This window comes from Elephas maximus, chromosome 4 (assembly GCF_024166365.1).
Source record: "Elephas maximus indicus isolate mEleMax1 chromosome 4, mEleMax1 primary haplotype, whole genome shotgun sequence".
Classification (NCBI taxonomy): domain Eukaryota; kingdom Metazoa; phylum Chordata; class Mammalia; order Proboscidea; family Elephantidae; genus Elephas; species Elephas maximus.
The window spans coordinates 67,978,475-68,005,155 of record NC_064822.1 but is presented as its reverse complement, the minus strand read 5'-3'; the positions used below and the strand labels follow the sequence as shown (position 1 = coordinate 68,005,155).

The window sequence follows — 26,681 nt, the reverse complement described above, 5'->3', positions numbered from 1 at the left end:
AACAATAAACACATAGAATAAAATCTAAATATTCATAACATTGTTTATCTGGGTGCTTGAAAAATTCAAGTACAGGCACAGAAATTTAATCAATTTTGAAATATATGGATTCAAATGTGTACAAATTGTATGATAAGACAAAACATTGAAAAATTTATAGAACTAAGAAGTAGATGATTAGTAACAATATAAGAGATAAAAGGTAAACCTGAACCTGCATTGCTCCCCAACCCCAAGAAACACTTAAATAAGCTGTTGCTTACAGATAAAACCATGTTTCTCCCCACAATCTTCATCCAAAATACTATCGCTATCATACAACATGCAGTTCTGTTGATTTAGAGGCGGAAACAATGGAAATCTGTAATGAAGACAAAAATATTAGCATCTGGGAAAAGCGTATGGAAATGCTCAGGTGCGATGATGATTCAGATTAATGATAGAACTCTCAGACGCATTTCGATGAGATATTAACATACAGAATCATTCTTTTTTTTTAAACTATGGTTTTCAGTTTTCAGATTACATTGTTGCTCAAACCTTAGTTACTCCCTCTAAAATAAATAGCATTGGGACTAGAGATTTTTTGTTATTGTTCCTTTTACTGTTAATCATTTTGATGCATAATATACTTTATTTTGTTTAAAAATGCATTACCTGACTTAGTCTAGAGAAACAAATCAGAGCTTATAATTCACCATTGTATTATGTGGAAATTACATGTTTATGAATGAAAATAACATTCAAAGTTTACAAACATACAGAAGATAAACCCAGAATATTTGAAACATTGTGAGTATGTTGAGAATTTTGGCTCCACCAGAATAAAGAAAGGAAGGCATATCCTGCTGTATCTGGACTGCCGGGACTGCTGAGTCAGCGCTCGGGTGTATGTGAGTACGTGAGCACGTGTGCCTGTACGTATATGTCTATGTGTTTGCTCCAAGGCAAAATGGAAACAAAAAGTCAAAAGTTATTTTATGGGCCCAGAACACTAAAGTTCATGTGACCTGAGGATGAACTTGAATTTTCTGGATTGGCCTGCAATTGTATTCTGCTACACTCTTCTCTTTTCTGTAACCTCACACCCTGGGCATGCGATTACTGCAGTGCTCCTGGGTGTTACCTGCACTGATGAGATCTAAGCATAAACTCAGAAAGAGTAGAAAAGGCAGCACCAGGCTGCCAGAAACTTACACATCCCTGGAGAGAGCAGAGCCGTCCTCCCACAGCCACGCACCACGTCTTTCATTATAATAAATGAGTCCAATCCAGTAATAACGGTCATCGGAGATCCTAAAGCTCTGTTTGGAAACAGAGACAAACACTGTAATCTAATTTAAATGTACTCTGGGAACAGTGTATTTTTAAGAAAGTTAATGTCAGAGCATCAGAATCAGCCTATCAATCGCACAAACTGAATTCATTATTGACTTCTAATTTAGAAGGTACAGCTCTGTGGCTCATACTACTCATTTAACACACTCATTCATTTATGGAAGGAAAATACCACAAAATCTCACTAAAGGTCTAAAAACATTGTTATAAAAATATAGAAAACATTACCTATTCTGTGAGTTAGAGTTCTCAGGAACATCCCTGTACAGGGGATCCAAAATCCCCATCTCAAAGCCTATAAAATCAACACTATCTCTAGGGATAAATCTCCTGGGTATGACCTACTCAGCCTTTATTCAGCTCAGCCTCCGCATACATCTAGGGCAATTTATACTTTTTCTGTGCTGTTGTTAGCTGCTGTCAATTTGGTTCCAACAAAACACTGCCCAATCCTGGGCCACCTTCACAATCATTGTTAAGCTTGAGTCCATTGTTGCAGCCACTGTGTCAATCCGTCTCACTGAGGGTCTTCCTCTTTTTAGCTCACCCTCTACTTTACCAAGCATAATGCCCTTCTCCAGGGACCGGTTCCTCCTGATAACATGTCCAAAGTATGTGAGGCCAAGTCTTGCCAGCCTCGCTTTCAAGGATCACTCTGGCTGTACTTCTTCCAAGACAGATTTGTTCGTTCTTCTGACACATGGTATATTCAGTATTCTTCACCAACATCATAATTCTAAGGCATCAAATCTTCTTAGGTCTTCCTTATTCATTGTCCAGTATTCACATGCATATGAGGCGGTTGAAATACTGCAGCATGGGTCAGGCACAGCTTAGTCTTTAAAGTGTCGCTTGTGCTTTTCAACACTTCAAAGAGCTCTTTTGCAGCAGATAGGCCCAATGAAATATGTCATTTGACTTCTTGACTGCTGCTTCCATGGGTGTTGATTGCAGATCCAAGTAAAATGAAATCCTTAACAACTTCAATATTTTCCTTGTTAATTATGATGTTGTTTTTGGTCCAGTTGTGAGGATTTTGGGCCGCTTTATGTTGAGGTATAATCCATACTGAAAGCTGTGGTCTTCGATCTTCATCAGTAAGTTCTTCAAGTCCTTTTCGCTTTCAACTAGAAAAGTTCTGTCATCTGCAAATACTAGGTTGTTAATGAGTCTTACTCCAATCCTAATGCTACATTCTTCTTCATATATTCCAGCTTCTCAAGTTATCTGCTCCGCATACATTTGATTAAGTATGGTGAAGGGGTACAATCTTAACACACACCTTTCCTGACTTTAAACTATGTGGTATTCCCTTCTTCTGTTCAAAGGGCTGCCTCTTGGTGCATGTACAGGTTCCTCATGAGCACAATTCAGTATCCTAGCATTTTATTCTTCATAATTTTATTCACAGTTTGTTATGATCCACACAGTTGAATGTCTTTGCATAGTCAAAAAAACACAGGTAAACACCTTTCTGGTATTCTCTGTTTTCAGCCAAGATCCATCTGATGTCACCAATGATATCCCTCATGCCACACCTTCTTCTGAATTGAGCTTGAATTTCTGGAAGTCCTCTGTTAGTATACTGCCAAAACCATTTTTGAGTGATCTTCAGCAAAATTTTAGTTGTGTGTGATATTAATGATATTTTTCAACAATTTTTGCATTCTGTTGGCTCCTTTTTCTTATGAATGGGACCTTAGGAATTGGTAAGTTTTATGACCTGACCCTCTATATTTTCTCTACATTGTATTCCAAAAACATGACAGAAGCTACATAATTATAAAAGAATTTATAAATTCAATTAAAAGAACTAAATATTCCAAAGTCATTTAGTTGGTTCTTTGAATAAAATGGTTAAGCAATGATCTATTACTTTGAAGCCATCCAGAAAATTTCTTTCACTTCATCTGGCATATTGATTTTATTCCTAGATGTAATTCTTTGAGAAATGCTATGTAGGTTTTATAGTGATTGCTTCAAAGTACAAAGTTAATAATCATTATTCAAATACAATCACACATTTACTCTCTGATTAAAGACTTGGTTCAAAATCTTCAGCTTACTTAGATATTATGTTTTCTGGAACAAAGAAAATGTGGAAACACGAGTACATACAAATTCATCTTTGCTTTCCAGCTGAAGAAGACTGGAATTGTGAGAGGCACAGAAATCCCTACTTTCTGCCCAAGTTTTTTGTTCTTTGGAAAAGAAGTAACAATTGCATCGGTACCCAATCCACTTCTCTTGGCAAGAACAGCAGCCAGAGCCTAAGATGAAAAATAAAACATGATTGATGACATTGGAGATTTCTAGTATTTGTATTGCTCTTTATTCATTCAAAAACCATTTGCTATTTATTTTTTTCTCTACAACTAGTCTTTGAGCACACACTACTACATGCACTGCAGTGTGCTACGCTCAGGATTATAAATGTGAACAAGTCAGACACGATCATTTTCCTCATGGAGATTATACTCTAGAGGTAGAGTAAGACATATAATTCCCAATCATTTATCAATTATATCATGATATTTTGGTAAGTATACAAAAGAAATTTATATATTCATTCAGAAACTGTACTTTAAGCTGGCTCTTACTGTATAATTAGATTTTAAAATTGCAGAAATCTGGGCACTACATCTGAGACATAACTACTAATAAAATTATGGGTACATTAAAAAAAAAACTAGTTACAGGACAAATATTCTATAATGGAGATAAGAAAGTATGGGTTATGAGCAGACACAGGCCAGGAATTAGGATTAACTATAATATTTATTGTAGTTTATTTATAATTTGTTAGTTAATAACATGTATTCATAGAGGACAGAAATCCATTATCTCATGCTAATATCCTTATACCTCCCAGAAAAAAAAAAAAAAAACCCAGTGCTGTCGAGTCGATTCCGACTCATAGCCACCCTATAGGACAATCCTTATACCTGTAACATATAAATGATGTGCTCTCAATGTAATTTTATCATTCCTACACTAGAGAACAGTGGAATGAGACTGTCCTAAAATTAGGGAAGTAAACTTATATTACCATATGTGATAAGCTATCATGCTACTCTGTGTTAAAAAAAAAAAAGAAAGAAAGAAACTGTCTCTTTTAATGTTCTACCAATACTGAGCATTTCCAAACATTGGAGCCTACCTTCTTGGGGTTCTACGGTGGATCCTGGAGAGGATGTTGGCTGAGTACTTTGTGTGGAAAATGCTGTGAGAAATTATTAGAAATTTACATAATCAAGTACAGGTTTAAGTGTATCCCTGAGAAAATATCACACACTAGCAAAATTCAACGTTTACGATTAGTTTTATCATAGCATTCGTCTTTCCAAGATGCCAAAAAACTTACAATTTTTCAACAAAATTCCCAAAGTAGCCATCAACAAAAGGCACACTACTGCCAAGGTTCCAGAAATCAGGTTCCATAAATTGTTCTGAAATGCTGTAGAAAAAGAGAGAAAAGGCAAACACTTAAAGAGCCAATGCAGTGGCTGTAGTTCTTAAATGCAAAACCAGTGAGAGAAAATCCAGAACTGTCAGGATCCACAGCACAGATATGTAGAGAAACATTTGAGTCTTTAGGTGTTTTATGTGCTAACACTATCATCCAATACCAACTTTTTTGTGTGTGTGCGTTAAATTATTCCTCAGTAAGATTATCCACACATTTTCATCTCTACCAACTCTGTAAGTATATTTAACATTAGATTTTTTATTTGTTTTTAATTGCAAAGAAATGTAGAGATCTAGTGCAAAAAGAGATCAAGGGGCTCCAACTTCTGTTTTATGTGCTTATATTACAGGCATTTACTTTTATTCTCTCAGGAAAAATCACAAGGTAAATAGCCTGGTTCCCACCAGGTAGATGAGAAAATTGAGGGTCCAAGAATAACATCGTTTTCTCAGGGTATCAAAGCTGGCAAGTGTGCAGGTCAGACATAAAATTCAATCCTGTCTAAGCCCAGCGTCTTTCATGTACCGTACTCTACCACTGTCACTGGCAATAACACTATTGGTGGTATGTTTTTCTGCTAATCTCAGTACAGCAATGCTTTGAGGAATATTTTCCTGCTCATAGCTATGTAGACGCAGTATAACACAAAAAGAGAGGAGCACTTTGGAACTGAGGATGAGAGATTCCAAAACCAACGTAGAGAGTAATTCTCTGGAGTGCTGAGTTCACTTCCTAAAAAAAATAGTACATTGAATTATGATATGGAAACAACCCCCCTTTTTTTTTTTTTTTTGCTCTTACCCAAAGTTACTTGGTTATGGCCTTTCTCCTGAAACAATTCAACTTTAGGAGATGATGCATGGACTTTAACATACTCCCAAAGAGTAATGTCACTGAAAATAATACAATTTTCAAACAGTCTGGGTGACATTTGGGAGTCGCAAGATAAGCGCTAAAAAATTATATCAGGCATTATCTTTTTATTCCTGTGCTAGAATTATATTGATCATAATATAACCAGATGAATTTGTTTCTCATTTAGAATTTAGATGTACCCATATCAGAAGCCATTCTGTTGGAAAAGCTTTCCAGGCTATTTTTCAGTTACAGAATAATGAATCAAGAAATTAAAATAAATGTAGAAGGTACGGACACAGGGAAAGACAAAAAAATTCACTGTGCATTATAACCCTTTCTCTTAAAGCTCTGCCCTTAAATTAGCCGTGTCTGTGGGCTGCCTTTTTTGCGTCCCTTTATCAGTTGATTTTCTGACTTGAGGCACACATACCTGCCATGAGAGATGATGTCCCAAGGTGGATGCAGGGAAAACACAAGGAGTGCTTGTTGGGGAAGAGTGGTGTTCGATCCCAGAACTGGGCTGGAAGCAAAGGAATCCGGAGAAATTCAAAAGAAAAAGAGAAAGAAAAAAATGTGTATTTACAGGATGTTCCTGAAGCATCTACTGGTGAGCCACATATGTGTAGTACTGAGCAAGAAGCAGTAAAACTACCAGCTTCTAAAATGTTCCGGATATCACAATACAGGAAATTCTCACTGTATTTTGCAATAGAAACCCTTTGATTAGCAGAAAAGAAGATGAGAGGGAGTTTGTGTTTTGTTTTTACTTTTAGTGTTTCAACATCAAAGTCATCTTCAAAATATATTTGGAAAATATCAAAAAATGGACAAACAAAAGGTAAATTTACTTACTGCAATAAAATTCTACATATAATTTTCCTATTTTAATAATAATAAAAATTAATTTTGCATGAAACAGTTTAAATCTTTTTAAATATAATAACTTATATGTTTAAAAAAATGACTGGATAAGGAAGATACTATACATATCCTATTTTACCAGTGAGAAAATTGAGGCCGAGAAGGGCTAAGTAACTTGTCCAAGATTACTTAGGTTTGAAACTTAAGCAATCAAACCCATTTCTCTGTATTTATTATTTTCTGTGGATTTTTATTTCTTTTCTACTAGACAGACTTGTTGGTCTAACCGTGTCTCATTTCTGTATTTCCCATTCCAGCCTCATTAAATCAGCCAGGGCTGGCAAAGGAAAAAACGTAGAACCAGAGTATCTTCTTGTCTTAGGGTTCTCCAAAGAAACAGAACTGGTGAGACCTATGTATCTAGAATGAGAGAAATTTACTTCAAGAGAAGTGCTCACACAATTATGGGGCTTGAAAGTTCAAAAGTCATAGGTCAAGTGACAGGCTGAAGACTTCTGCTGATCACGGGATTGTAGGGGCTGGCCAGTCCAAAATCTGTAGGTCAGGCACCAGGGGGAGACTACCTCAGGCTTGCGTCCCAAGACCTGTAGGTCAGATGAGAGAAAAGTACAGAGTTGAGAAAGAAACAGGGAGAGAGTTCTGCCAAAGTATCTGTTAATAGCCTGAAGGCAGAAAATAACCTAAGGAAAACCACTTTCAACCGGGTGATTGTTTACATTAGATTACATTACACAAGATTGTTACATTATGTTATAGAGCAGCAAGTAGTCTAGTATTTGGCCAAACCACTGGCAATCATAGCTTAGCAAAGTTGACACATACAGTTAAATATCAAACCTCTCATTACTGTTATATGTATATAAACACACATGCATCTGTGCTCTAAAGCTCCCTCTCCTGATGTGATGGCTAAAGTGTGTGTCAAGTTGCCTGGGCCATGATTCTCGGTGCTTTGGCTGTCATGATGTAATTCGACAGCTATGTAATGATGTAATTACCTCCATGATGAGATCTGCTATGAGCAGCCAATGAGTTGAAAGGGAATTTCCTTGGAAGCATGGCCTGCATTCATTATGTGTGGACTTTCTGGCAAAGCTCACTGACTTTTCCTCACCCTGGATCCTGCTGCTGCCTCCTGTTCTGTTCATCTGACCTCCAGTTCTTGGGACTTGAGCTAGCAGCTTACCCACCAATCTTGGGATTTGTCAGCCTCCACAGCCTGTGAGCCAGAAGCCTGTTTTCTCACCTGCAGATCTCAGCTACATGAGTCAAGAGAAGACTCCAGGCTAACCCATGGCCTTGGACCTTCTAGTCTCTACAACGATGTGAACCATTTCCTCCATATAAATCTCTCTCTCTCTCTTTGTATATATATATATGTATATATATAAGCTGAAAAAAACCAAACCCATTGCCATTGAAGTGATTCTGACTCATAGCGACCCTATAGGACAGAGTAGAACTACCCAATAAAGTTTCCAAGGAGAGCCTGGTGGATTCAAACTTCTGACCTTTTGCTTAGCAGCCATAGCACTTAACCACTACGCCACCATGGTTATATATATATATATATATATATATATGCTTTACTGGTTTTGCTTCTCTAGAGAACCCAGCCTAAAACACCTGGTTTAAGCCCACACTTCAATACTTCACTCACTTTGCCTTGAAATCTTCTTTCAACACCTTAAACTCCAATGTTCCAGTTCCTTAAGATCCTTTGAACATGGCTGTAGCTGTTCTAATAAACCCTATTTTTACTAATATGTTAATTATTGTAATTGTTTATTGTGTTATCTCATCCAGATAATATTCTTTTATTTCAATTAACATTCTTATGTCTTCAAAAGAGGACATTAATGGGAATTTCAAATGTAAGAGAGATAGGTAGAGTGGGCATCTTGAGAGCAGGAACCTTCCTTGGTCCATAATGTAGTTTCTGGGCATACAATCTACCGTTCATCTCGTATGAAAGCAAACTCCAGAATAAGTTTCATGGACTTTTTGATTTGTTTTGTTTTCTAAGAGTTACAATTTACCTATAGAGTGCAAAACATTAACACACTTGGCTGCTCACAGAAAGGTTGGAAGTTCGAGTCTACCCAGATGTACCTTGGAAGAAAGGCCTGACAATGTACTTCCAAAAAATCATCCATTGAAAATCACATGGAGTATGGTTTTACTTTGATACACCTGGGGTCACTATGAGTCAGAATCAACTTGTCGGTAACTAAGCAAAATCAAAAACCAAACCCATTTCTGTCAAGTTGATTCTGACTCATAACAACCCAGTAGAACAGAGTAGAACTGACCCATAGGGTTTCCAAGGAGCACCTGGTGGATTCAAACTGCTGACCTTTTGGTTAGCAGTCGTAGCCCCTAAGCACTTCGCCACCAGGACTTCAACAACAGCTAGTATGTTTTTTTTACTATTCCTATAGATGAACCTTTTTGTAAAGATAAGCGTTTCATCAACAACAACAACAAAGCAAGATTTGTGGCTTGATTTCTTAGCTTCCATGAATTCAAAAATTTTTCATCTTTTTAATTTGTGTACATTGTGTTTATAAAGTTGCTTTTACTCAACCACTGTAATTGCTAAAATCTAGATCCTTATTGAAAAAATGTGAATATGAAATTTTCTTCTTCTAGCTTTGATGCAAATCCAAGTTGAGAGACATACAGTTTATAATGACACTTTGCATAATTTGAAACCTATCGTCCCTTTTTTTTTGAACACTTTATTCTGTTTTAGGTGAAAGTTTTCTCAGCAAATTAGTTTCCCATTCAACAATTTATACAAAATTTTTTCTGTGACATTGGTTGCTATTGCAACAACGTGTCAGCACTCTCCCCATTTCAGCCCTGTCTTCTTCATTTCCAGTCCTCCTGTTTCCCTGCCCCCCTTGACTCTTCATCTTTGTTTTTGGTCTCAAATAGTTGATTGTTCTAAGGTACACATTCCTCATTCGTGTTATTGTTTTTTTTTTATAGGCCAATCCACTATCTGGCTGAAAAGGGACCTCGGGAGTGGCTTCAGTTCCAGGTTAAAAGAGCATCTTTATCAATTCAATAAGTTTGGTATTTTTTTTATAAATTTGAGTTTTGTTCTACATTGTTCCCCCCATTCTAACCAGGATCTTGCATTGTATGCCTAGTCAGGGTATTCGTTAGTGGTTGCCAGGCACTGTTAGTTCTTCAGGTCTCAGGCTAGAGGAGGCTGTGTTTCCTGTGGGCCATTAGTCCAACGGACTAGTTGCTTCCTGGAGTCTTTGGTTTCCTTCACACTCCTTTGCTCCAGATGGGAAGAGACCAGTAGTTATATCTTGGACGATCACTCGCAAGCTTTTAAGATTCCCAGAGCCTACTCACCAAACTCATATGTAGAACATTATATTCATGAACTGTGCTATGCCAGTTGACCTAGTTGTCCCCCAAGACTATGGTCTTTAGCCTTCAAGCCCGTTAACTTAGTCCCACCAAATGTTTGGATTTATGTCTAAGAAGTTTCCATAACTGTGCCTTCTGTGTGCTCTATTTTATGTATGAGTATATTCAAATGCCCACAACTATACCTAAATGCACACACCTACTCCCATACACCCTCCCACACCTATGAAGCAACATATCTACCTATGTAACCACTCACAAATTTTTGGTTGTCATTACTGTTGTTGCAGAATTGTATATGTTATAGCAACTACCACAGTTGTCCTTTATTCTTAGGTATCCCTCAGTGTCCTCACTTACCTTGATCACCTTGTGCTGACTTCTCCAATATTTTCTGTTGTCTTCACCAGAATTAACACGTGTCTACTATTTTGTAAGTGGTTCTCCCTTCCTCCCCTCCCATCCCTAGTAGCCATCAGAGAATGTTGTTTTCTGTGTGTAAACCTACTCTTGAATTTTTATGAAGTGATACCATGCAACATTTGTTCTTTTGTGATTGATTTATTTCACTCAGCATAATGTCCTCCAGATCATCCACGTTATGTTTCACACACTCTTCATTATTCTTTATCATTTCAAAGCATTTCATTGCATGTGTATACCACAGAATCTACCCTTTCTTGGTTTCACTGTTGGACAACACCAAATCAGCAGAGAGCTGCTTAATTTTGTCCATCTTTCGTCCAATATAAAAATGTCTTAAATGGTAGGAACTTAAGATTTTGCCTACAACTTTTGTATTGTATGTGACAAATTTGTGAGAATTGCGACACAATAGACACAATACATTTAACACTAACAGGATCAGTTATTTTGAGGGCATTATTCTAATTTTTCAGAACTGTGCTTTGTGATATTGAAATCATTCATTCTTAGTTCATTGACTCAGAAGTAAAAAAGTCAGCAAGGACATTTCCAATAGAAGAACTCTAGCCTCAAGTTACAAATATATACATATACACACAGACACACACCACATATATATGTACACATATGTGAAAAACCATTTGCCATTGAGTCAATTCTGACTTATGGTGCCCCCATGTGTATCAGATTAAAACTGCACACCCAGAATCTCTCTCTCTCTCAAGCCCTGGTGACGCAGTGATTAAGTGCTTGGGCTGCTAACTGAAAGGTTGGTGGTTCTAACCTGCCAGCCATGCTCCAAAGGAGAAAGATGTGGCAGTCTGCTTCTGTAAAGATTTAAAGCCTTGGAAACCCTATGAGACAGCTCTACCCTGTCCTACAAGGTCACTATGAATCAGAGTCAACTTGATGGGAATGAGTTTGGTTTTACATACACACACACACGCTCTCATATGCATCTACATATACACATTATGTATCTCTGGAGTCCTGCTGTCGCAGTGGTTAAAGCCATTGACTGCTAACTGAAAGGTTGGCAGTTGGAAACTACCAGCAGGCCCGTGGAAGAAAGAAGTGGCAATCTAATTTCATAGAGTGCCTTGGAAACCCTATGGGTTCACTGTGAGTTGGAATGACCTTGACAGCAGTGGGTTATATATATACTCTTTTGATTTTTTTTTTTTAATCAGAGCTGACTCAATGGCACCTAACAACAATAATAACAACAAAGCCAGAATATTAGAAACATGGGAGGATGCTGAGAATATTGGAATCCATCAGAATAAAGAATATACCACTTTCATGTGCTTCCTCTATGTATGCGAGCTTGTGTGCACGCACATATTATGTGCTTGTACCAAAGCCCCCAAAAAATCATATATTAAAAGTTCTTCATTGACATAACTACACCAAGTTTCATATCACTTGAGCAAGGATTGGATGTTCTGTGTTGGGCTAAAATCGTATTTAGTTGCACGATTCTCCATTCAGTCATGTCATGCCCTAGACGGTTTACCTTTGTTGTAGTGCTCCTAGGTGGTACCTGCACTGATGAGATCCAAGTATTAACTCACAGAGAACAGAAAAGGTATCTGACTACCAGAAACTTACAGATCCTGGGAGGGAGCAGAGCCGTCCTCCCACAACAAGGTACCACATATTTCATTATAAGAGATCCCAAGCCAGTAAAACTGTCGATAGTAGTTCAAAAAATCCTGCTTGGAAACACAGACAGACATATTAAGCTAACTTGAAGCTACTCTGGGATTAATATGCATCAGAGTTGGCCTATCAATCACACAAACCAAATTCATTTTTAACTTCTAATTTAGAAGGGGCAGTCACAGGGCTCAGATTTCTTTTATCAGACGTATTTGTTTATGAAGAAAAAAACAATACCACAAAATCTCACTTCACATTGGCGTGCATTACGCTATAAAGGGAGTCAGAGTTTTCATGAACCACTTACTTCATAGAGGATCACCACTGAAGTTTGATTGCAAATCAAAAGTATCTTAAGGGATAAATATGGATATAATCTACTAAACCTATACTCCACACAGGCTCTGCATACAGCTAGAGAAATTTTCACTTTTTGTTAAGAAGAGGGCAATTTTTATGATGCTGTATTTGTTGTTAGTTGCTACTGATCCAGTTTTGACTGATGGCAACCCACTGTATTACAGAGTAAAACTACTCCATAGCATTTTCTTGGCTGTAATCTTAATGGAAAAAGATAGCCAAGGCTTTCTTCCACACTGATTGGTTTTGAACCACTAACCTTTAGAATAGCAGTTGAGTACAATCCTTTTGTGCCATTTAATATCCCATTTATTGGTTCTACAATATAGCCCAGAGATATGGCAAAGGAATATAATTACAAAAGAAGTTAAATTCAATTAAAAGAACTAAAAATTAGTCATTTGGTTGGTTTCTTGAGTGAGTAAAAGTAGTCATCTCACATTTCTTCTTTGACTTCTCACTAAAATGTTTTTTTGCACTTTATCTAACATCTTGATTTTTATCCCCATGATGTAAATCTTTGAGGATTTTTATGAGGTTTAAAATGATTGTTTCAAGGTACAAGGAATTAATAGGTCATTTTTCAAATTGCGAAAGAAAATTATAAATTTTACTTTATGAGAACAGGGAGAGTTCTCTTACCCACGACACTAAAGGTCATCTTATTAAATGTTAGAAATCTGTGTGCTGTATAATCATAAATATATATAGTTTTAATGCCTAGAGTATGTCTTAGACTATAACTAACCTTTAGAAGTAGCTTGCCTTGTTTCACATAATTGCATCTAGGTGATCAGGCTCGCTGAAACACTCAAAGATTAAAGAATGTAACCTGTTTCCAAGACTCCAGAGGTCTTGTAATGGTGGCTCACTGATTTTGTGATCATCTTAGCAAGGTTTCTATTTAAGCTTTGATAATGCTTGAGCACATACTACTCTCTTACAAGATTTATGTATTCTGGCATAATTATCAATGTATCAAAGTTTTTTTGGTCAAAGCTATGAATAGAATTGTATATAAACACTTTGAAATTTTTATTAATTGGAGCACTTGTTTCCACAGCAAGTAGTTTGTTACCAAATTTGCAAATTTACTGTTGAATCTGTTAATGGTGTTCTGAGTTGTTTATTTTTGAGAAAATGTAACCATCCATGGACTCTCTGATTAAAGACTTGAGTCAAAGTGTTCAGCTCATTTTGATGCTATATTTTTCTGAGTCAAAAAAATGTGGGAAACAAAAGTAAAGTACACACCAATTCATCTCTGCTTTTCAGTTCAGGTAGACTGGAATTCTGAGAAGCACAGAAATTTCTACTTTCTGCCCAAGTTTTTTCTGCATTCAAAATGAGGTAACAGCTGCATCGGTACCCAATCCACTTTTCTGGACAAGAACAGCAGTCGGAGTCAAAGAGAAAAAATAAAACATGATTGATGGCTCTGAACATTTAAAAATTTCAACGCTATTTACCCATTCAAAAATCATTTGTTTTTTGTTTATATTTTCCACAAATATTCTTTGAGAATCTACTATACATGTTTACACCACAGCAGAGAATAATGTTCAGAGAATATTAATGTGACCAGGTGAGAAATGATCTTTTTCCCCATGAAGTTTATATTCTAGAGCTGGAGTCAGAATCATATAATTTCTAATCATTTATTAATTACATTTAATAATACCTTTGGTAAGTATACAAAATAAATTCATTATAATAAGACTGCATGTAGTTGGAGATGGAATGGGAGAAAGCTAGAAAAATCTTTTTTTTTTTTTTTAAGTTCTTAAGAAAAGATCCCAAAGCTGAGCTCTGCAGTATAAACAGGATAACTAGCTTAAAGAGAGTCTTTAATGGAGAAAGCCTTTTAACGTATTTCCTGAGTCAGAAAAGAAGATAGTGCATTGGTGGAATTCTGGCTGCACAGTGGTTAAAGTGCTCAGCTGCTAACTAAAAGGTCAAAATGTTAGTCATTTGAATCCACCAGCTGATCTTCCAGAGAAAGACGTGGCAGTCTGTTCCCATAAAGATTACAGCTTTGGAAACCCTATGGGGCAGTTCTACCCTATCGTATCAAGTTGCTATGAGTGGAGCATGGGGCCTACCTCCCTAGAGTTCTATGATGAGTCCTGGAGAGAATGCTATAAGAAACAATGAGAAATGTAGTCAATTAGGTGCAGATTTAAATGATGCCATGAGATAACAAAATATTACATATTAGTAAATAAAATCTCTATTACTAAATGATTTTATCACGGATTTGATCTTCATAAATACTTGTCTAGAGAAACTTGCCAATTATTCAATAAAATTCCATGGGATAGCCATCAACAAAAGACATATTACTCCTAAGATTCCAGAAATCAATCTCCTTGCAGTCTGAAAAACTAGAAAAAGAGAGATAGGCAAAGACTTAAAGAGCAAACAAAAGGACTGAAGTTTAAAAACAGAAGCCAATTAGAAAGATTCCAAAAACTTTTTTGATTTTATGTCAATGAAATATTGAATGACAAAGACATTCAACTCAGGACTCCACCCGATGCCAAGGCTTTTATGTGGTGTACTTTATCAATCAGTGAGACTATCCATACAATTTCTGTGCTATCATCTCCATCTCTAGAAGACAGTAAAGCAAATTTACCATTATCTTTTTTTAATTCTAGACTAAGAGGAGATCAATAGGCTCAGCTTCTGTTTTAGGAACTGACAGAGCAGACATTTACTTTTATTCTGTCAACAAAATAAAAAAGTGAAAAGTATGATTGCCATTGGGTAGATGAGAAAACTGAGGGTTCAAGAACACCAATATTTTCTCAAGGTGTCAAAGTGAGTAAGTGTCCATTTCTTGAGAAGATATCAAATTAAATATGTCTTCTAGGCCCAGAGTCTTTCCTTTAACACTTTCTTTCGTTGTCACTGACAATAACACTACCTGGAGTGTATCCTTCTGCTAATCTTAATGCAGGCTCTGCCCTGAGAAATACCTTCCTGCTCATAGCTCTGTGGAGGTATTGTAGGCAAGAGATGAGACAGGAGCACTCCGGACCTGGTTGGAGACGTTCCACAATCAATGCATGCTTATACCTCAGAGAGCTGGATTTGTATTCCTACGTTGAATTATGACACATAAACAACCTTTGTTACAAGAACTTTACATTTTCTCGTACCCAAAATTATTTGCTTATGGGCTTCCCCCAGAACAAAACATCCAGTGTTAACACAGGATGAATCTGAGATGATTCTGCATTAACGTCAGTACACCCTCAAAGACTGTTGTTTTAACTAACAACAGTATAAGTAATCCAATTCTAAATCTAGGTGATCTCTGGATACAAATGGTCAATTTTTTAATAAAACAGTTTGAAGCATTGTCTCGTTAATATTTGGCATTCTCTATTTCTGTGATAGAATTGAGGCCAATTTTGTTCTTTTTCAGAATTTGGAGGTACCTCTATCAAAAACCACTCTTTAAACCTGTTAAACATCACAAAATGTTTTCTAGACTAGAAGATTTACAATTAGAAAATTAAAATCAATGTGGAAAGTACAGCCACATGGCTAGCCTAAAAATGCCCGCTGCCATTTTCGCCTATTTCTCTTAAAGCTTGGTCCTGATACTAGTCATGTCCCCGAGATATCTTTCCTGGACATGTAATATCTGTATAATCTCATTGGGGGAACGCATACCTGCCACGAGTAATGATGCTCCAAGGCTGATGCAGGGAAGGCACAGATGAGTGCTGTCTGGAGAAGAGCGCCGCTGGATCAGAGAGTTGAGCTGGAGGCTATGGAATTCAAAGCTGCATATGAGGAAATTTAAATGAAAAATTGCAAATTTAAATAATGATCTTGATCATCTGTTGGTGAACCACATATGTGTAATATGAGCAAGGAGCTATAAAATGACCAGCTTCTAAAATGTTCCAGATATCACAAAACAGGAAATGCTCACTGTACTTTTGTAAAACGAACCCTATGATTAGCACCAAAGAAGTGAGAGGGAGTCTTTTTTCATATGTTTGAACATCATAGATAAGATACATAGTCATCTAAAAAATATATTTGGAAAATACTGAAAAAATAGACAAAGGTAAATCTATTTAGTATAATCAAAATTCTACGCAGACTTTTCCTCTCGTAATCATAATAAATATTCACTTTGTGTAAAATACAGTTTAAAGCATTTTACATGTATTAATTCATGAGTATAAAAATGGCTTGATAAGGAATATACCGTAAAGATCCTTAATAGAGGAGAAAGCTGAGGTCCAGTAGAGCCAAGTAAATTGTCCAAGATTACTTAAACTTGAAATCTAGGCAGTCTTGCTCCAGAGTTCATGTGCAATATATTTCAAATCAAGTCCAATGCTTTCTGTCTATATTTTCTGGAGATTTTAATTTCTTTTCTTTTGCACAAAGTGGATGGTCTAACCGCCTCTCGTTTCTGTGTTTCCCATCTCTGCCTCATTTACATCAAGGAGAGGCAAAGATTTAAAAGGTAGAACCAGGATATCTTCCCATTACTGTTACATGTTTACACCCATATACACAAAAACACACACACACTTGGAGGTCAAAACGTAGAATCAGAGTATCTTCCCATTTCTGTGTACACACACACAAACACCTATGCACACGCACACACATATACCTGTGCTTTAAAACTTCTTCACCTGGTCTAAGCCAACACTTCAGTGCCTCACTCAGGTTAGCCTTGAAATCTTTCAACACCTTGCTCTTCAGTGTTCTAGTACCTTAAGGTCCTCTGAACATAACTGCAGCTGTTCTAATCTTATTTTTACTAAGATGTTAATCACTGCAATTGTTCATTGTTTTGTCTTATTCATATAATATTCTGATATGTCAGCTTACAACTTTTTTTTCTCCTCACAGAAGGATATTAGTGGAAATTTCAAATGTGGGATAGAAGGGTAGACAGGTAGTCTTGGTGCAAATGGCCTTGGTCTGTGATATGGAACCTGGACATACAATGAACCATTCACCCAAAAATAAAAGCAGACCCCAAAAAAAGATTTGTGGAGTTTTTTTTTTCTGTTGTTCCTTTGTTTGTTTAAGCAATCTAATATTCTTTTTTTTAATTAATTTTTATTAAGCTTCAAGTGAACGTTTACAAATCAAGTCAGTCTGTCACATATAAGTTTATATACACCTTACTCCATAATCCCACTTGCTCTCCCCCTAATGAGTTAGCCCTTCCAGTCTCTCCTTTCGTGACAATTTGGCCAGCTTCCAACCCTCTCTACCCTCCCATCCCTGCTCCAGACAGGATATGCCAACACAGTCTCAAGTGTCCACCTGATACAAATAGCTCACTCTTCATCGGCATCTTTCTCCTACCCACTGTCCAGTCCCTTCCATGTCTGATGAGTTGTCTTTGGGAACGGTTCCTGTCCTGGGCCAACAGGAGGTTTGGGGACCATGACCGCCGGGATTCCTCTAGTCTCAGTCAGGCCATTAAGTCTGGTCTTTTTATGAGAATTTGGGGTCTGCATCCCACTGATCTCCTGCGCCCTTAGGGGTTCTCTGTTGTGCTCCCTGTCAGGGCAGTCATCGGTTGTGGCCATGTACCAACTAGTTCTTCGGGTCTCAGGATGATCTAAGTCTCTGGTTCATGTGGCCTTTTCTGTCTCTTGGGCTCATAGTTATCGTGTGACCTTGGTGTTCTTCATTCTCCTTTGATCCAGGTGGTTTGAGACCAATTGATGCATCTTAGATGGCCGCTTGTTAGCATTTAAGACCCCAGATGCCACATTTCAAAGTGGGATGCAGAATGTTTTCATAATAGAATTATTTTACCAATTGACTTAGAAGTCCCCTTAAACCATGGTCCCCAAACCGCCGCCCTTGCTCCATTAACCTTTGAAGCATTCAGTTTATCCCAGAAACTTCTTTGATTTTGCTCCAGTCCATTTGAGCTGACCTTCCATGTATTGTGTATTGTCCTTCCCTTCACCTAAAGTAGTTCTTATCTACTAACTAATCAGTAAATAACCCTCTCCCACCCTCCCTCCCTCTCCCCCTTGTAACCACAAAAGTATGTGTTCTTCTCAGTTTATACTATTTCTCAAGATCTTCTAATAGTGGTCTTATGCAATATTTGTCCTTTTGCCTCTGACCAATTTCACTCAGCATAATGCCTTCCAGGTTCCTCCATGTTATGAAATGTTTCACAGATTCGTCACTGTTCTTTATTGATGCGTAGTATTCCATTGTGTGAATATACCACAATTTATTTAACCATTCATCCGTTGATCGACACCTTGGTTGCTTCCAGGTTTTTGCTATTGTAAACAGAGCAGCAATAAACATGCGTGTGCATATGTCTGTTCTTGTGAAGGCTCTTATTTCTCCAGGGTATATTCTGAGGAATGGGATTTCTGGGTTGTATGGTAGTTCTATTTCTAACTGTTTAAGAAAACGTCAGATAGGTTTCCAAAGTGGTTGTACCATTTTACATTCCCACCAGCAGTGTATAAGAGTTCCAATCTCTCCGCAGCCTCTCCAACATTTATTATTTTGTGTTGTTTGGATTAATGCCTGCCTTGTTGGAGTGAGATGGAATCTCATCGTAGTTTTAATTTGCATTTCTCTAATGGCTAATGATCGAGAGCATTTTCTCATGTATCTGTTAGCTGCCTGAATATCTTCTTTAGTGAAGTGTGTGTTCATATCTTTTGCCCACTACTTGATTGGGTTGTTTGTCTTCTTGTGGTTGAGTTTTGACAGAATCATATAGATTTTAGAGATCTGGCGGTGGTCGGAGATGTCATAGCTGAATATTCTTTCCCAGTCTGTAGGTGGTCTTTTTACTCTTTTGGTGAAGTCTTTAGATGAGCATAGGTGTTTGATTTTTTATCTGGTTTCTCTTCGTCATTTTTGGTAATGTTTTGTATTCTGTTTATGCCTTGTATTAGGGCTTCTAGAGTTGTCCCTATTTTTTCTTCCATGATCTGTATCGTTTTGGTCTTTATGTTTAGGTCTTTGATCCATTTGGAGTTAGTTTTTGTGCATGGTGTGAGGTATGGGTCCTGTTTCATTTTTTTGCAAATGGATATCCAGTTATGCCAGCACTATTTGTTAAAAAGACTATCTTTTCCCCAATTAACTGACACTGGACCTTTGTCAAATATCAGCTGCTCATATGTGCATGGATTTATATCTAGGTTCTCAATTCTGTTCCATTGGTCTATGTGTCTGTTGTACCAGTACCAGGCTGTTTTGACTACTGTGGCTGTATAATAGGTTCTGAAATCAGGTAGAGTGAGGCCTCCCACTTTCTTCTTCTTTTTCAGTAATGCTTTACTTATCCGAGGCTTCTTTCCCTTCCATATGAAGTTGGTGATTTGTTTCTCCATCACATTAAAAAATGACTTTGGAATTTGGATCGGAAGTGCATTGTATGTATAGATGGCTGTTGGTAGAATGGACATTTTTACTATGTTAAGTCTTCGTATCCATGAGCAAGGTATGTTTTTCCACTTAAGTAGGTCCTTTTTAGTTTCTTGTAGCAGTACTTTGTAGTTTTCTTTGTATAGGTCTTTTACATTTTTGGTAAGATTTATTCCTAAGTATTTTATCTTCTTGGGGGCTACTGTGAATGGTATTGATTTGGTGATTTCCTCTTCGATGTTCTTTTTGTTGGTGTAGAGGAATCCAAGTAATTTTGTATATTTATCTTATAACCTGAGACTCTGCTAAACTCTTCTATTAGTTTCAGTAGTTTTCTGGAGGATTCCTTAGGGTTTTCTGTGTACAAGATCATGTCATCTGCAAATAATTTTACTTCCTCCTTGCCAATCCGGATACCCTTTATTTCTTTGTCTAGCCTAATGGCTCTGGCTAGGACCTCTAGCACAATGTTGAATAAGAGCGGTGATAACGGGCATCCTTGTCTGGTTCCCGTTCTCAAGGGAAATGCTTTCAGGCTCTCTCCATTTAGAGTGATGTTGGCTGTTGGCTAGATGCCCTTTATTATGTTGAGGAATTTTCCTTCAATTCCTATTTTGGTGAAAGTTTTTATCATGAATCGGTGTTGGACTTTGTCAAATGCCTTTTCTGCATCAATTGATAAGATCATGTGGTTTTTGTCTTTTATTTATATGGTGGATTACATTAATGGTTTTTCTAATATTAAACCAACCTTGCATACCTGGTATAAATCCCACTTGGTCATGGTGGATTATTTTTTTGATATGTTGTTGAATTCTATTGGCTAGAATTTTGTTGAGGATTTTTGCATCGATATTCATGAGGGATATAGGTCTGTAATTTTCTTTTTTTGTGATGTCTTTACCTGGTTATGGTATCAGGGAAATGGTGGCTTCATAGAATGAGTTAGGTACTATTCCATCATTTTCTTTGCTTTGAAATACCTTTAGTAGTAGTGGTGTTAACTTTTCTCTGAAAGTTTGGTAGAACTCTGCAGTATAGCCATCCAAGCCAGGACTTTTTCTGTTGGGAGTTTTTTGATTACCATTTCAATCTCTTTTTTTGTTATGGGTCTATTTAGTTGTTCTACTTCTGATTATGTTAGTTTACGTAGGTAGTGTTTCTCTAGGAATTCATCCATTTCTTCTAGGTTTGCAAATTTGTTAGAGTACAATTTTTTGTAATAATCTGATATTATTCTTTTAATTTCAGTTGGGTCTTTTGTGATGTGGCCCATCTCATTTCTTATCTGGGTTATTTGTTTCTTTCCTGTATTTCTTTAGTCAGTCTGGCCAATGGTTTATCAATTTTGTTAATTTTTCCAAAGAACCAGGTTTGGCTTTGTTAATTCTTTCAATTGTTTTTCTGTTCTCTAATTCATTTAGTTCAGCTCTAATTTTTATTATTTGTTTTCTTCTGGTGCCTGATGGATTCTTTTGTTGCTCGCTTTCTATTTGTTCAAGTCGTAGGGACAGTTCTCTGATTTTGGCTTTTTCTTCTTTATGTATGTGTGCGTTTATCGATATACATTGGCCTCTGAGCACTGGTTTTGCTGTGTCCCAGAGGTTTTGATAGGAAGTATTTTCATTCTAGTTGCATTCTATAAATTTCTTTATTCCCTCCTTAATGTCTTCTATAACCCAGTCTTTTTTTCAGCAGGGTATTGTTCAGTGTCCAATATTTGATTTCTTTTCCCTGATTTTTCTGTTATTGATTTCCACTTTTATGGTCTTGTGGTCTGAGAAGATACTTCGTAATATTTCGATGTTTTGGATTCGGCAAAGGTTTGTTTTATGACCTAATATGTAGTCTATTCTAGAGAATGTTCCATGTGCACTAGAAAAAAAGTATACTTTGCAGCAGTTGGGTGGAGAGTTCTGTATAAGTCAATGAGGTCAAGTTGGTTGATTGTAGTAATTAGGTCTTCCGTGTCTCTATTGAGCTTCTTACTGGATGTCCTGTCCTTCTCCGAAAGGGGTGTGTTGAAGTCTCCTACTATAATTGTGGAGGTGACTATCTCACTTTTCAATTCTGTTAAAGTTTGTTTTATGTATCTCGCAGCCCTGTCATTGGGTGCATAAATATTTAATATGGTTATATCTTCCTGGTCAATTGTCACTTTTATCATTATGTAGTGTCCTGCTTTATCCTTTGTGGTGGATTTAACTTTAAAGTCTGTTTTGTCAGAAATTAATATTGCTACTCCTCTTCTTTTTTGCTGATTGTTTGCTTGATATATTTTTTTCCATCCTTTGAGTTTTAGTTTGTTTGTGTCTCTAAGTCTAAGGTGTGTCTCTTGTAGGCAGCATATAGACGGATCGTGTTTCTTTATCCAGTCTGAGACTCTCTGTCTCTTAATTGGTGTGTTTAGTCCATTTACAGTCAGCGTAATTACAGATAAGTATGTGTTTTATGTGTTTAGTGTTGTCATTTTGATGCCTTTTTATGTGTGTTGTTGACAATTTCATTTTTCCACTTACTTTTTTTGTGCTGAGACGTTTTTCTTTGTAAATTGTGTGGTTCTCATTTTCGTAGCATTTGACTTTATGTTTTCTGAGTCGTTACGTTTTTCCTGGTTTTTACTTTGAGTTATGGCGTTGTTATACCTCTTTGTGGTTACCTTAATATTTACCCCTATTTTTCTAACTAAAAACCTAACTTGTATTGTCCTATATCGCCTTGTATCCCTCTCCATATGGCAGTTCTATGCCACCTGTATTTAGTCCCTCTTTTTGATTATTGTGGTCTTTTACATATTGACTTCAACGATTCCCTGTTTTGAGCATTTTTTTTTTTAATTAATCTTAATTTTTTTTTGTGATTTCCCTATTTGAGTTGAAATCAGGGTATTCTGTTTTGTGACCTTGTGTTGTGCTGGTATCTGATATTATTGGTTTTCTGACCAATTTCCTTTTGTATTTCTTGTAGCTTTGGTTTCATTTTTGCAAATTCTCTAAGCTTGTGTTTATCTGTAAATATCTTAATTTCGCCTTCATATTTCAGAGAGAATTTTGCTGGATATATGATCTTTGGCTGGCAGTTTTTCTCCTTCGGTGCTCTGTATATGTCATCCCATTGCCTTCTTGCCTGCATGGTTTCTGCTGAGTAGTCTGAACTTTTTCGTATTGATTCTCCCTTGTAGGAAACCTTTCTTTTATCCCTGGCTGCTTTTAAAATTTTCTCTTTATCTTTGGTTTTGGCAAGTTTGATGATGATATGTCTTGGTGTTTTTCTTTTTGGATGAATCTTAAATGGGGTTCGATGAGCATCTTGGATAGATATCCTTTCGTCTTTCATGATGCCAGGGATGTTTTCTGCCAGCAGATCTTCAACTATTCTCTCTGTGTTTTCTGTTATCCCTCCCTGTTCTGGGACTCCCATCACACGCAAGTTATCCTTCTTGATAGTGTCCCACATGATTCTTATGGTTTCTTCATTTTTTTTTAATTTTTATCTGATTTTTTTTCAGCTATATTGGTGTTAATTCCCTTGTCCTCCAGATGTCCCACTCTGCATTCTAATTGCTCGAGTCTGATCCTCTGACTTCCTATTGCGTTGTCTAATTCTGTAATTTTATTGTTAATCTTTTGTATTTCTGAATGCTGTCTCTCTATGGATTCTTGCAACTTTTAATTTTTCCACTATGTTCTTGAATAATCTTTTTGAGCTCTTCAACTGCTTTATCAGTGTGTTCCTTGGCTTTTTCTGTGTATTGCCTTATTTCATTTCTGAGGTCATCCCTGATGTCTTGAAGCATTCTCTAAAGTAGTTTTTTCATATTCTGTATCTGGTAATTCCAGGATTGTATCTTCATTTGGGAAAGATTTTGATTCTTTAGTTTAGGGAGTTGTAGAAGCAGTCATGGTCTGCTTCTTTATGTGGTTTGATATCGACTGCTGTCTCCGAGCCATCACTAAGATATTGCAGTGATTTATTCTATATTTGCTCACTGAGTCTTATCTTGTTTTGTTTTCTTTCAATAAACGTGGATGGGCTACTAGATTGCGCTGTCTTGATTGTTGTAGCCCTTGACTTACTTATTACCTATTACCAGCTGGTTTGGGCTGTTACCAGTTATATAAGCCTGAGCCCATTCTCTATTGTTGAGTGGAATCTGATTTTGGGTCATCAAGTGTGTGATGCACACTGTCACCTATCCACCTTGAGAAGTAATGATGATAGTTGTGTGCACCAGATTCTAGTAGCAGCTGGGGTTCACACTCCAGCAGGGGCAGGATGCTGACAGGCTTCCCCCAAGTGTCAGTGAGGTAGGTGTATCTCTATTCCTAAAGCACCTTGGTGGGTGGGCTCTGCAGCTGTACCTTAGGCTCCCAATGCAAGTACCTCTACAGATTGATAGGTGTCACCCTCCTTAGACCCTTAAGGCAGGAGGCTAGGTGGTCTGAGGGGAGCTTCAGCCCTCAGTTCCCTTTTGTGGGTCAGTGAGGGCTCTGTTGAATACGCAGAGATATCAGACCTGGGAAACTTGTCTTTCCAGTAAATCAGCTAAAACAAATGCAGTCAGATCCCTATCAGAAATGCCTTTGTGTTATAATAGCCCCCTTGTTCCCTGTAGGGATGAAAGCCCGAGACTGTGGATCACATATGCTTGGCTGGAGCTGGTTCTGTGTTTTTACTCCAATTAGGGAAGGATTTTTGGTCCCTGGGTTTTTTGTGGTTGCTTCTCTCAGGCCAGAAGAATGGGCTAGGAAAAGACCAAAAAAAAGGAAAATAAAAACCGTGGAGCAGTTCTCCCTCTGGCTCAGGAAATTCCAATGTTAATGAAGCCGCCTGGGAAGGGGAGGGGAGGGTTCAGAAAAACAGGAGAGAGTAGCACCCCGGAATATAGACAAAGTTACTTATCTTGCTTGGGATGATTCTTTTATCTGAGATTCCTGAGGGGCGCTTCGCCTGTGTCTGCTAGCTGGGGTGAGATTGTCCCCGAGGGTCAGGTCTCGCGTTCCATGCTTGCGCTGTCTCAGAAGCCGCCGTTAGTTCTTCCGCTCCCAGTCCAAAGCCCAGTGTCAAGGTTCCCCAGCTGGGACACTGCACTCTCGGCTCCAAAAACAGTCGCTGCCTCCCGGTGACTTCTCCGCCTGTTGCTGCATCGCTGCACCCCTGTGTACACTGGCTGGGCTTCCCCTGAGGTCAGTTCAGGGGGCCAGGGCTGTGCCCCGTGTTTGCGCCATCACAGGATGTCGTGCTCAGCTCCCCTGTGCCCAGTCCAAAGCGCCGCGCCAAGGTTCCCTGGCTGGATCGCTGCACTCCCGGCTCCAAAACCAGTTGCTGCCTCCCGGCAACTTCTCCTCCCACCAGCCGTGTCACCGCCTGCGTGGACCAGTTGGGCCCCCTCCCGAGGTCAGTTCATGGGGGTAGGGCTGCGCCCTGTGTTTGCGCCATCACAGGATGCCATGCTCAGCTCTCCTGAACCCAGTCCAAAGCCTGGCGCCAAGGTTTCCTGAGTGGGATGCTGGCTCCAGGCTCCGAAAACAGTCGCTGCTTCCCCGTAGTTGTTCGTTCTTGGTCTCTGTCACTCAGGTCAACTCTTTAAATCTGTGTTTGTTGGACAGGGTTCGTAGATTGTCATGTATGTGATCAATTCACTTGTTTTTCTGAGTCTTTGTTGCAAGAGGGATCCGAGGTAGCGCCTACCTAGTCAGCCATCTTGGCCCCCTGCTCCGCAATCGAATATTCTTATGAAGTCCCTTGGTGATATGAACAGTTAACACAATCAACTGCTAACAAAAAGACTGAAGATTCAAGTCCACCCAGAGGTGCCTTGGAAGAAAGACCTGGTGATCTACTTCCAAAAAGTGAGCCATTGAAAACCTACAACTCCGACACACATGGCCATGATTTGGGGTCAACATGGCGGCAACTGTTTTGTTTGTTTGTTTAATAGTCTTATGGATAAACATTTTTGTAAAGATGGGATTTACATCAAAAAAAAAAAGAAAAAAAGGACTCTGGCTTGATTTCTCAGTTTTCATGAAGTCAAAAGTTTTTCACCTCTTTCATTTGTATCTATTATATGTATAGAATTACTTTCATTCAACTACCAAAATAGCTAAAATCTCAATTCTCACTGAAGAGTGTAAACCGAATTTCCTTCATCCAGATTTTATGCTAATCCGGGTTCAGAGCCTGATATTTATAATTCATTCTTTGCCTGATTTCAGGAAACACTGGTGGCGTGGTGGTTAAGTGCTACGGCTGCTAACCAAAGGGTTAGCAGTTCAAATCTGCCGGGCACTCCTTGGAAACTCTACGGGGCAGTTCTACTCTGTCCTATAGGGTTGCTATGAGTTGGAATCGACTCGATGGCACTGGGTTTGGTTTTTTTTTCTTTTTTTTTTTTTGCCTGATTTGAAGGCAAATCCTTTCTAGACTTTAGTGTTGTTGTACAACGTGGAGCTGGCAGAAAGCTGCCGAATTTTGCTCATGTTTTGCTATATGTAAAAACAGTATCACAAAATATGAATTTAGAATTTTGCTTTCAGTTTTTGTTTTTGCATGTAATACATTTGTGAGAATTGTGACAGAATATGCAGTAGAGATTATTACAACATTTTTAACCCTCTCAGTACCAATTATTCTGAGACAATTATTCTGCTTTTACAACCATATTTGGTGATATTTAAATTATTAATTCCTATCTTTTTCTTTTTAGTCCATTGACTCAGAAGTAAAAAGTTACCAAAGGCATGTCCAGTCAAAGAAATCCAGGCTCAAGTCACAAGTATATACAAAAATACACACAGAGAAGTATATATGTGTGTGTGTATATATATATCCATTGTGGCTGAGTTGATTCTGATTCATAGCAACCCTATAAGACAGAATAGAACTG

At 37.8% G+C, this 26,681-nt stretch overlaps 3 protein-coding genes across 4 annotated transcripts in view; all 3 read right to left on the bottom strand.

Moving 5' to 3' along the window:
* LOC126075174 (natural killer cells antigen CD94-like) overlaps nucleotides 1-6,281 on the bottom strand; it is a 188,129-nt gene extending 181,848 nt beyond the window's left edge. Inside the window, exon 1 of the mRNA XM_049882458.1 lies at nucleotides 6,271-6,281. The gene's annotated coding sequence lies outside the window, so the exon portion shown is untranslated. The remainder of the gene's footprint in view (nucleotides 1-6,270) is intronic.
* LOC126075173 (natural killer cells antigen CD94-like) overlaps nucleotides 1-26,681 on the bottom strand; it is a 164,379-nt gene that overhangs the window by 107,922 nt on the left and 29,776 nt on the right. The gene's annotated exons all lie outside the window — the stretch shown is intronic.
* On the bottom strand, nucleotides 244-6,279 carry LOC126075177 (natural killer cells antigen CD94-like). Its single transcript, XM_049882465.1, has 5 exons — nucleotides 6,096-6,279; nucleotides 4,703-4,795; nucleotides 3,457-3,608; nucleotides 1,198-1,304; nucleotides 244-361 (listed from the first exon to the last, which is right to left on the bottom strand). The coding sequence occupies exons 1-5, from the start codon at nucleotides 6,100-6,102 to the stop codon at nucleotides 244-246; spliced, it is 477 nt and encodes a 158-aa protein (XP_049738422.1). The 5' UTR covers nucleotides 6,103-6,279.

Bases quoted from the DNA above. Each gene is read 5' to 3' on its own strand.
- LOC126075177 (XM_049882465.1), bottom strand. The intron at 3,609-4,702 runs GTAAGTTTTTTG...TTTTCATCTTAG, and splicing joins GGGAATTTTGTTGAAAAATT to GCTCTGGCTGCTGTTCTTGC. The intron at 362-1,197 runs GTAAGTTTCTGG...TCTTCATTACAG, and splicing joins TCTGCTCTCTCCAGGGATGT to ATTTCCATTGTTTCCGCCTC.